The sequence below is a fragment of the Triticum urartu genome, chromosome 3, assembly GCF_003073215.2.
Source record: "Triticum urartu cultivar G1812 chromosome 3, Tu2.1, whole genome shotgun sequence".
Lineage (NCBI taxonomy): Eukaryota > Viridiplantae > Streptophyta > Magnoliopsida > Poales > Poaceae > Triticum > Triticum urartu.
Window position 1 is genome coordinate 518,691,015 of NC_053024.1, and position 12,498 is coordinate 518,703,512.

Sequence of the window (12,498 nt, forward strand, 5' to 3'; positions counted from 1 at the left end):
TTTGAAATCTGGCTCTTCTGTATCAATCCTCTTGAAATTGGTAAACTGGCAGAAATAGGAAACAGTGGCAAAAAAAGCAGGGGCTTTGTCAAACATAAAAGAGTGATGGGGGAAAATGCTACAACCACTAAAACTTCAGACACATTCGGATTCACTATCAAGATTTTGAACACATGTTCATTGGGGATCTGGTTTTTTCAAATAATGAACAATGAAAACTACAGATAAAAGGATAAAATGTCACTTACCAGATTCCTTGCAGCAACATCAAATTTTCCGTTATCCAATGAGTCAAACATGTTGAACTCCTTGTGCAAGAGGTTAATGACACAAACAATCCAGTGGCCATCACGGAGGATGGTGAAGAAAAGCTAGAAAAAGTAGTAAAGACAAGATAAAGGTTAAATGGAATAAACTTTAAAGCACAAAAAACTAAAGGAAACATAGAAATCGATAAAAAATTGTTGGGAGCAAACATACTAGGTCAAAAACTGAAATCTGAAAATTTTGGCACACCCTCCTTAGCTCTCTTGCACAAACACTTGGATCAAAAACTTCTGGGTGGACAGAGAGTTGAATCTGCAACACACAGGGGCATAGAAAAACATAAGAAAAAGTGATGGAGAACTTTTACAATAGGGCATACTAAAAAACTCTAGAAAAATGGTGGCACTAAATGGGAGCAACAAAAGATGAACTAACGCTCATTAAAATAGAGAAAGCAAATTTCTTCTGCTTATTTGAAGACGACAATTGTTCAATGTTGAAGGTTTCAACGAATAAAGACATGACTTCGTTGCATATCTGAGCGCGTGGCTTCAACGACTTCTGAAAGTTGGTGTAGGTAATGTGGAAATCACCAATCCTAATGAAAGGAGGCCTGCAACAAGAAGGATGAAAACCACAGTAGTTAGGAGCGTTTGAAAAGATGAAAATGTAATAAATAGGAGATAACAAAATGGTGGAAGCAAATTTTTGAGAAGATGATACTTACTCAATTTCCCCTCTCTTCATCTTGTACCTCTTCATGACATAGTACTGGTACATTGCTTCCGTCTTCGAATCTATCTTGATTTTCTTGTACTTTGATCCGGCCGACATTGGACTCCCTACTCTTTTCTTGCCCTTGAGCTTCTTCTCGTCCTTGCTCTTCAACTTCTCCTCGTTGAAGTCGGGACTTGGTTCCCTGTTGCTAACTAGAACAACTGGCTCTTCTTGTGGTTTTGATGGTCCATCTGAAAAAACAATAAAAAAAGATTTTCCAGAAAATGTTGTGAGGAGAGATTTGTTCAAAGATAAAACATGGCAGGGCATACCGGCAGTCTCACTTGATAATGGAGCCATAGAGGTTGGTGTGACATCATACACTAGAACTTCTGCTTCTGTTGAGATTGGAGCCTGAGGAGTGACATAAAAAACATCACAAGACTTTGGTGTTGTAACAGTGTTGCCATGGGTTGGAGCATTGGAGTTCGCATCTACATTTAGGACACTGATCCACCACTCATATTCCTCAGTGCCCTCTTGGAACACACTCATTGATGGCACATCACTCCAATGTCCAGCCACACTAGTCGGCATAGAGTGATTGCGCTGGCTGAGTTGGTGACCATGCTCAATATCTTCACCACTGGACACTTTCTCCTTTGTAGTCTCAAAACATCGTGCAAGGTTCTCACTGACAAAAGCACTAGTTCCTGTGCCCAGCTCAACCACGTCTCCTCCATTAGGCTCATGAGCAATGCTACTTGCACAGTTGCTTCGAGCTCCTTCAGCTGGCTCAAACACCTTGTCAGTTGTTGGCTCATCTACGACCTTCTCCCTGGAACTTTCCTTTCTACAACCATGACCATCTGACTTGCCTACAACATTGCTGTGAGGAGGCGACACATCAAAGGTAACATCCGCTGCTTCCTGAGAACTTGACGAAGCAACATGAACATCTTTGAGAAGCTGCTCCATTCGCTTGCAATGTATTGCTTGCAACATTTGCCCGTAAGAACTTGGAGACCCTTTTAACTTTGCGTCATATAGTTTTGTGTGCTTGTCGTAGATTGCAGCCATATGTGATGGGAGCTGAAAAAATGTATGGAAAAATAAAGTGACAGTCATCAGTAGGGATGCAACTTACCATATGATGGAACTAAAAAATAGAAAAGGTAGAAAGGTATTTGACAAAATTAAACAACAAAAAATCTCACCTCAAGCTCTGCCCCAAATGGTGCCGGGTTTTGAAGGTAATCATCCAGCGAACCACACACATCTTCGTCGGTGCTTTTGCCATTATCCGTTGGGTTGCTACCTTTCGTAGGGTTCTCTTTCGCAGCCACATCATCTTGGTTATCATTAATGTTGATATTTCCAGCTCCACATTCTTGAGTATCATCACAATCCGGGCTGTCTGAAACCTGCTGATCTTGAGCAACTTCACTGTTGTTGCCTACCGGGCCTTGGGCAGGTAATGCTGCGTATGGTGTCTCTAACAGAGAGCGAAACTATAGGACACAAAACAAAAAGAAACAAGAATTAAAACCATGAGTACACAAGCAAAAATAAGAAGGTAAAAATTGGGAGAAACAATGCTGCAATGGATGAGGGAAGTAAACCACACAAAAAACTTACACGACACTCCCCGAATGAGGCTTTACCCAAAGAAAGCTTATTCTTGTCAAAGTCCAACACAAGATCAAAGTCAATCTGATGCACGAAGCAAGCCCTTGGAAGAGAATAATTCAATTGGTGCTTGTTGATGGCAGCTTGAGGAAATATCAAATGGTCCATGTAAATAACCTGAATAAGAAGACAAAAAATAATATATCAGACACAATAAGAAAAAATGTGCTTACAGAAAACAAAAACATGTTGCGATAGATAGAAAAATTCCAAAAAGAAAGAAGTATACCGCGAGCATAGAGAAGCAGCCCCCAACCCAGAATGAAGAAGTAGCCTGTGATTTTATCTTGTCCTGGCACTTCTTGACCTCTCTCATTGCAACACTTAAAACGTGTTCATCCCAAGCGAATTCAGTAACCTTGTCCATTTCTTCAAGGCTTTTCAAGTACTCTAGCGGCACCATGTTGCCAGTGCTTGGAGTTAAAACTGTTGCAAGCGCTAAGAGCACCCATGACCTCTTCGTAGTATCACCATCATCATTCCTAGCTCGATGAAGCACATCCACTGTATGCGTAATTGGAGCCCTACCATTCTTGTGATAAATGTTGTGGAGCTCACAATGCTCATGTCTCTTGAAAAGCTCAATTGGTCTGTTGCCTGATGGGATATTTAAAACCTTCTTCACCATGTCTCGAGTAAACACAATGACCTTATTCTGACTCAGCCTGAAACCCCAAAAAATGTATTCATTGGTTGCTATCAACATGACCTAAAAAGAAAGAAAGTATATGTTGCAGACATGATGCATGAGAAAAAAGGAATAAGAAAGGAGGTGGGTGCAATACCTGAGCTCACAACTGTCAGTGTCAATGTTCATTGTTAACCATTCCATCAGATCATGTGGCGCTGTGAAAGGTGAGATGCTCGTGAGATCACCGAAGCCAGTTTCATTTATGTAGCGCCTCTTGCTAGGATTAAGTTTTGTCTTCGCAACTTCGCGCAAGTGTTTTGCTGCGAAACGTTGGTTGAATGCAATATCAGACTCCATTACTTCTTCGTCTGACATGTAGCTGCAAAAATCAAAATGAATAAAAAATGTATTGGGTACAAACACCACTATACAATTACTACAGAAAGCGTTGGGCATTCGGATTCCAGCATACTCAACATCTACCAAGCATAACAATGAAGCAAAAAAATGAGCATTCCTTTCTTGCAATTACTTAAGAGTGGGTAAATCCAGAAAAACTAAACAATTAGCCGCGCGACACAATCAGCTCAAAGAAAAAGGTCTAAAGCAATTACATGCAGCAAAACACTATAAGATGGAAAAATCTTGTCTGAGTATAGAAATAAAACAAACAATAAGGCTCTGAACTGACTTTCATCTAAAAAACCTAATCTAAACAACAAATACATCAAGAAACCCATAACTTGACTAACCAAATAGCAGCATCACAAAAAGATCACTGAGAATCTAGTCCTCCAACTCTGAAATCTCATCCCCTACCTATAAAAATCTCAACTATAAAACCTAGCTACAACATGGAACCAAATTAATCCGATCTACACAACAAACCCTAGGTGAAATGGGGGATGAATTTGGCGGCAGGAAGGGAGTAGCGGCTCAAATGAAACCCCTGAATAGACAACACATCTATACTATGCATTCGACCCAGATGTACTCATCCAACGCTGGGAACTGCTGGGATTAACTGCGAAATGAACCACTAAAAGGAAATCATGCAGGCGGGGGAGAAAAATGATGCGACCTGCAGGGCACCATACCTCTCGTCTGTCGCTGCAACTATAGGGGGGTCGTGTAGCTCGGCGACGTGGCCGACGGTGCTCGCTGCCGCCTGAACCTCTGGTTCCCTTGTCGTCCCGGCAGCATCCAGCTCCCCCACCCCCATCATGATTTTGGATCTCGTAGTCGCCTGCGTTGTTGCCAAAGCTAGAGAGGGATGAGGATGAAAGCAGATGGGACGACCGAGCTCGGGGGGTGGGAGCAAAAAAATACCTAGGGCACGCGCGTCCACACCCCTGGTCAGAAAGCATCTAGACCGTACGATGCGCCGCGATCCGACGGCACGCAAGATGGTCGCTTGGACAGCTGCGTGCATCCGGATGAGAATGAGTGTTTTCCAAGTGAGTACTCCTCCCTGTGTGTGTTAAATTGCCCCATTCTTGACATAGAAAAAGCAAAAACGACATGAGGAAGATCTTATGTTTTTTAGTATGTTCTTGAATCATACTGTATTAATTTAGAGATCTATAGGGGGCAAGAGTGTTGGACATACAATGTTGAAAATGAATAAATTATAGAAAGAAATTTTGGAGTACTACTTACAAATGGAGTGCATTTAAAGAAATTTAAAACGTGCACACAACACAAGTATGATTGAAAGTAAGGCAACAAACAGAAATTCTCGAGAAAAAAAACAAGCGGACATTCTCAGAATCAAAAGGCATATTATCAAATCTAGAATTCTCTCATTCATTTTGGCATTACCATCTTTAAAGTCTGCATAGATCTCTTAGTAAAACCTTCTTTGATTTGGTTCTTTCAGTAAGATACCGAAAAGGCCCTCTTTGGCGACGACAAGATGTGAGGAGGAGGGAGAGTTGGCAGTGAAGGTAGGTTTAGGTCATCGCCCATGTCGCCCATGGGGAACGACGCGGGAGAGGAGCATTTTTTCGGCGGAGCTTTCTTTTTCAACAAGATAGCCATGGCATCTGTTACCGGCATACATCATGATGTCATCTCTATGATTATCTCCAAGTCCCGTGACTGCCGTTGACCTATGTCTAGCACCCAAAAATGCTATACCCACGTAATTTTTACTAAAAGCTACTAAACCTTCCATCCCTAACTAATACACTCCCTCCATTTTCGGGGGTGGGCCTGCCTCACTTTTCTTAACCAATAAAATCATTCCAGCTAAGATCCTTTGTAAGGAAATATTTTATGCAGGTGTAGTGTTGTTTGTCTAGCACCTGCTTCGTCTGCTCCTCCGAGATGTAACTTTCCTTTTTTTGTTGAGACTTTGCGTGGCCTATGTGCCTGTTTACCCGACCCTTGCGGTTTGTTCTTGGCTTGTATGCTGATGACTTAACTAATACTCTGTGTCGTTTGTTGGATGACTTATTCGTTTGACTTTATTTATAAAGTCAGACGCTATGCCTTTTCTCTAAAAAAGATAGGCAGGAAATCGAGATTGCCATTTTTTTACCTATCCAAATAAATTTCCTGCTGATGAAATGACCTATAAAACTGTTCAAAATCCTATACAAGTTCTTTTAATCGGAAAACACTAGAAATTTATACAAGGATTGTGTAGATGCGTATGCATCCCCCCCGGTTCCATATTAAGTGTCTCTTACTTAGTACAACAGCGACCACACGCTTGGATGATAAGTATTTCGCCATGCGATTTTCTGGTTGAAGAAATTGAGAAAACACCAAATGCCAATCAAAACCGATTCCTCGCGCGAAAGAGAAGAAGATCAAATCGGTTCCGGCTGCAGTAACTTGGCGCATTCTCCCTGTCATAAACAAAAAAGAAGACCTTGCACAAGAGATGGTCTCAGTTACCAACTGGATTTCAAAGAAGACACCACTCGGCCAAGACAAGAGAACCAGTGTTTCATCAAAAGCCTTGCATCTACCAGTACGGTGTAATGTTGGAGTAGTACAAAATCGTCCGACCGCGACCTTGTCTGCAGGCGTTTCAATGAGCCACACGCAAGGCGTCAGTGATCACCAGCTCACTGCCTTACTGAAACCGGAAATCTCTTGTAGTACTAACGCGCAAGTTCGATTAGAATTAGAATAGATTAGGCAGAACATTATCACGTACGTACCCATCGATGCTCCAAGACATTTTGTCGCCGTCCACCTGCTTCTAGGATACGTCTGTCCGTGGGAGACTGCTGTAATGTGCAGTGATCTGAAAGTGGCCGTTCCTGAGCTGTTCTTCAGTTACGCGTCTACTTCATGCGTTCGCTTGTGACATGCAGAGGTTGCATGCCTGTGCGGTGGTGCCAAAGGTGGTAACCCGGGACGCCCTGCCCTTGCCAAGAAGAGCAGGATGAATGGACGTCTCGCCCACCCGGTCCCACTTATAACAAGTAAAAGGTTCATCCAACTTGAACACTCGGGGTGACTTATAACCCTGTAAAATAGCAAGCAGTAACAAAGCTAGTGCGGTGCATCGCTGCCATCTGCCATTGATCGAGGATCCGACGCGCACTGATCGATCAGTCCGCGAAACTGAGTGGATGAACAGTGCGGCCTCGCTGGGCTATAAATTCAGGCCCCCCGCTGCACACCCCTACACATCATCCAGATCCCCACCCCCTACCAGTAGTGCTCTCCCGGTGTGACTTGCGAGCTCGATCGCGCAATGGCGGCTCGCGCTGGGAAGGCCCTCGCCTTGGCCATGCTGATCTCCTTCCTTGTGGTCCAGGGGACAACGGGGAAACTGACGGCAAACTGCTACTGCGTGTTCTACAATTGGTGCTTTAACATTGGCCCTAAGCCACGCGACCACCTCATCTGCATGGAGAAAAGCCTCAAGCATTGTTTCAAGGGGTGCCCGCGTACTGCTACTACTCCTTACGTGACGCCACTGGCCGATCTTGTCAACCCCGGTGAGTTATCTTTTCCCGCAATGTCAGGTGTCTGAGCATGTACATATGGTTCGTGTGTTTTCTGCAAATTTGTTTGTCTGACTTGTCGCGTTTCCCGTGGTTTGCTGCTGAATGCTTACAGTTACAGACGAGCGCAGCATGGCCGTTCCTGCCGGGGGTGCCGATCACGGCGAGTTCAACGCCGCTGAAGAGGATGCAGCTCCATGAGGGCTGCGAGAGGCTGGCTGGAGACTTGGAGGACAGACACAGTTTGGCCGCGGTATAGGCCGAGAAACTCTTCAGAATAAAAGCCTTCTCGTAGTGAAAGTCTGTCTGTCATGCACTGTACAAGATCTCTGGCTCTGGCAATAAATAAACATAACAAACATAATTACGTACTAGTATATGCTTGTCATCTTGTTGTACGCCCCGGATGTTCAAAACATGATGAACTGATGTTGCATATGCTGCTTGGACAAAACTCAAGAGGTTTTATACTAGTCTGAATTTGTTTCCTCGTGTTTTCCTTGTATATATGTGCTGATATCTGGTCAAGCTGCACGTCGTTTGTTCCCATATTTCGGTAGGGATGTTGGGTAAGGTATAAACAAAACCAGCAAATTATCAACGCGCACTAGTTCCGTTAATACTACAGCTTCGTTTGCAGTCTCGTCCAAAAGAAATTGTTGGTGGAAGATCACACGGGGATACGTTTGTTTCTACGATGAGTTATGGTCTTTGCTTTTAGATTGTTCTTTTTATTTTTCTTTTTCTTTTTCGAGACAATCTATTGGATTAGTTCTCTAACTACTATTTCAAAGTTTAAAAGATATTTCGAAGAACGTTGATGCAGTAAATGACAAACCCATCTATATGGCGTCTTCCATCACTTGCAGAGGAAGTACAAATTATTCATCTAGCAATCGAATCCTCTCCTCTCTTACGAATTCTACAATGTCAACCTGATACAAGCTCTTTTAAATATGCAATCCCTCTTTGTTTTCGTTTTCTTATTTTGTTTCCAGTCCCCTTTCCCCCCTTTTGTTTCTTGTTTTCTTTACAATCTTCTGGTTCTTTTTTCTTCATAGTGTTTGCAAAAATGTTTGCCTTGTTTAAAGAATGTTTAACATGTTTTCTTTTCTGTTGACTGACTGATTCTTTTCTCTTTTCATCAATTTCCCTTTTGGTTTCTCTTTACATTTTTTCTATTTATTTTTTGTGCTTTCTATTTCTCTTACTATTTTTAATTGTTTTTATATGAACATCTTTTAAGTAGTTGATTTCTAAAAAAAACACATGGTGGACATTTTTAACACATAATATATATTTATTTATTTTCCTTCCATTCTTTTATGCTTTATTTCACATTTTTCTTGTTTTTGGTTGATTTTATCAAGTGCTTATTGAATATTTTTAAGTTTACGTTAGAAAGTAAATAAAAAAAATACTTATTGAACTTTTTTTAGATACATGTGAGCATCTTTTGAACACCTGAAATGCATGTTGAATATTTTTTTAATATACAATGAAAATTTTGAAATACACATTGTTATTTGGTAACTACTCCCTCGGTCCCAAAATAAGTGACTCAACTATGACACACTACGGGGGAGTACTTGGTACATGGTAAACCTTGTAAAAAACTAAAAATAGACGAACATCATTTTTAAAACACACTATGACCATTTTGTGTAGTAAAAATAGACGAACATTTGTTCAAACAGTATGAACACTTAAAATACACAATGACATTTTGAAAAGCACGATTTAGAATTTAACATACAGGATGAACGTTTTACTACACAAATCTCATTTAAATGCACATGCAACAAATCTATTTTTCATTTTTCACCACATGCAAGCCCTCCACATCACCAAGCAAACATACAACCATTTCACATTCCACTTTACACTACATGCAAGTCATCTAGATTACGATTTTTATGTTTTATTGTATTTGAATGTCACAAGGCAATATATCTACAAACAATAATTGTATTATTTCCTCTAGAGTATATTTCTGACTGTCTTCACTTACACCAGTCAATAATCTAGATATTACATAAGTCCTTTACACCTATGGTATTTTGATGTTGCTCATGCTTTACTCATGGTTGAGGCTTGGTCATGAAATTTTTTGGTTGAACAAATTCAGGAAACACCAAACGTAAATCAGAATCGATTCCTCCCGCCAAAAAGAAGATGATATAATCAATTCCGTCTGCAATAACTTGGCGCACTCTCCTTTCCCAGTACTACCTCCGTCTCGGTGAATAAGTCATTCGCGTAGTTCTAGGTCGACGATTTAACTATTTAAATATGTATTATACGTGACAAAAAATATATATTTAAAAACTATATTCGTGTAGAAATCTAGTGATATACTTTTCATGACAAATAACACATATTTAATTCCTTAAATCGATGATCTAGAACTACGCGAATGACTTATTCACTTAGACGGAGGTAGTAAGAAAAAACGAGAAGACCTTGCATAAGAGATGGTCTCAGTTACCAACTGGATTTGAAAGAAGACACCACTCGGCCAAGACAAGAGAACCAGTGTTTCCTCGGAAAACTTGCACCTACTAGTAGAAAATTGTCCGACCACGACCTTGTCTGCAGGCGTTTCAATGAACCACATGCAAGGCATCAGTGATCACCAGCTCACTGCCATACTGAAACCGGAAATCTCTTGTACTAACGCGCAGGCTCGATCAGATTAGAATTAGAATAGATTAGGCAGAACATTATCACGTACGTACCCATCGATGCGTCCAAGACATTTTGTCGCCGTCCACCTCTGCTCTTATGATACGTCTGTCCGTGGGACGCTGCTGAAATGTGCACTGATCTGAAAGTGGCCGTTCCTGAGCCGTTCTTCAGTTATGCGTCCACTTCATGGACATTCAGAGGTTGCATGCCTGTCTGGTGGTGCCAAAGCTAGTAACCATGGACTGATCGCGCAATGGCGGTTCGCGGCGGGAAGGCCCTGGTCGTAGCCATGCTCATCTCCTTGCTCCTGGTCCAGGGGGGCCTCGGGGAATTCCGATGCTGCCACTGCCGTGTGTACCGCAAGTGCATGAACAACCCTCGCCGCAAGCCCACTGAAGAAGGCTACAACTACTGCATCCTGAAATCCTTCAAGGACTGCAGGGCTGCCTTCAAGCATGGCTGCCCCAAGTCGGGCTGCAAGCAGCGTGCTGACCCCGGTGAGTTCTCCTTCCTCCCCGTCTTCGAGATTATGCCTGCCTGACTCGTGAGCTTAGCCAGGCCATCTGCTCTCTGCAAATTAATTCAGAGTAACTGTTTCTTTGACTGACCATCTTGCTGCTGAATCTTGGCAGACATGGGTGCGGCCTTTGCAGCTGCAGCCGGTGGTCGCAACCACAGCGAGGCCAGCGGCGCTGGAGAGGAAACAGCTCCATGAGAGCTCGACTGCTGGAGGATCAGGGTGGTATGTTAGATTGGAGGACAAGAAATATTCGGCCGCAGCCCAGGCTGAGAATATATGATCATAACTACGTAGAATAAATAATGCCATACCATCCTTCCTTCATACTAGTAGCTTGTTATGACTGAATGTCCTGCCACTGAGAACCTTTGCTGTCCTGGTTATATATGAACTTGAGTATGTGCTTGCCGTCTTATATATGATCAATCAATGATAAAGAGTTTGCACGTCTGCATGTCTGTATTTATCCCGCACGTCCAGAGGATTGCTGGAGATACGTTTTTTCTTTCTTTCTCGAGAAGGGGCTGTAAATACGTCTGAACAAAGAAGAGATTCAAATAAGCTAACGAGAGAAAAAAAAGCAACATAACACACACACACACACACACACACACACACACACACACACACACACACACACACACACACACACACACACACGCACACACACACAATGAATCACGATAATTCCGTGACACTGTCTTCCTCTGACGTGTTATCTTCTTTCTTTCTTTTGTACGAGTTGTCTTGTTAATGTTGTTACGGTCTTGCAGTAAAATATGAACCCATCTACTATATGGAACTACCTCCGTAAACAATAGTGATCTAGAACGTCTTTATACTCCTGTTCGTCCCAAAACATAAGATCATTTTTTACACCATTACTCCCTCCGTTCCAAAATAGATGACTCAGCTTTGTCCCTCCGTTCCAAAATAGATGACTCAACTTTGTAGTTAGTACAGTCATCTATTTTGGAATGGAGGGAGTATATTTAGGGACTGAGGGAGTACTACGTATGGCTTCCTCCATCACTTTGTAGCAGAGGGAGCATGATTTATTCATGTAGCAATGGAAGTCTTTTCTTACGAATTCTACAACGTAAACCCATACAAGCAAATCCGTCCTCCATTTCTTAAAAAAAATACAAGCAAATCCGTGAGGTTCGCTGTAACCTCTGAGAAATCTAAATTGGTCTATACACAAGAGAGCACTATTTTCTCCCACAAGGCCCAAGCCCTTACCAGGACCGTGAACCTACCCCGAATCCTTCCCTGCTACAGTTTTCAGCACATGCAGAGACCATCCAGGCACAATCTCCACCAAGGCCCAATCCATCATGCAACGGAATAGGAGAAAAGCATTTCTCCCGTGCACGTGCACGGAGGTCCTGTGCATGGGAGGGTCGTTCATTTTTCTTGGAGATTTGATGTTGTGCGTTAATGCTCTTTGTAGTTTGTCAGATCTTCCTCCGACCACATGCAAGCATATGCTTCACCATCCCATGCTTTGTTATTTTATTTCCAAGGTTAAAACTATTTTATCTTCTAAACCAAATGTATAATTTATGATCTGTTTGTATATTTGTGTTTATGACGAGGAGAACTTTAAAACTATACCACTTTTGAACGTGTTTCAGCATGTTCTAAAAATAATCAAATTTTAGAACACACTAAAACACTATTTAAAGTACACACAACTATGAGATACTTTGTCAAACACAATTAAAGTTCAAAGTTTTGTTTGAATAACTCACTGTTGAATTTTTGCATCGAACTAATAAATTTGTATGAAACAAGTTTGAAGCATGGTAGTTTACTTGTTGAAAATATTTCCTAAAAATATATTCAATATTGGTCTTGTTTGAAAGATCTTGTTAGAAAAAACACAATTATGCAAATAGAATGTAAATCAAACTTTTATTTCAACATACAATATGCATCTATTTATTTGGATGAAACTTGATGAGTAGAATAACATGTGAATGTATGCTAGATGAGAGAGAAAACATTATAGATGA

The 12,498-nt window shown here is 41.6% G+C and overlaps 1 protein-coding gene and 1 pseudogene across 1 annotated transcript; both read left to right on the plus strand.

Moving 5' to 3' along the window:
• The first annotated feature begins 6,950 nt into the window (after nucleotides 1–6,950).
• Nucleotides 6,951–7,762, plus strand: LOC125548613. The gene is made up of 2 exons (XM_048712179.1): nucleotides 6,951–7,266; nucleotides 7,388–7,762. Exons 1-2 carry the CDS (start codon nucleotides 7,020–7,022, stop codon nucleotides 7,471–7,473), a joined length of 333 nt encoding a protein of 110 aa, XP_048568136.1. The 5' UTR covers nucleotides 6,951–7,019; the 3' UTR covers nucleotides 7,474–7,762.
• A 2,451-nt stretch (nucleotides 7,763–10,213) lies between these two features.
• Nucleotides 10,214–10,879, plus strand: LOC125544756 (annotated as a pseudogene).
• The last annotated feature ends 1,619 nt before the right edge of the window (nucleotides 10,880–12,498 follow it).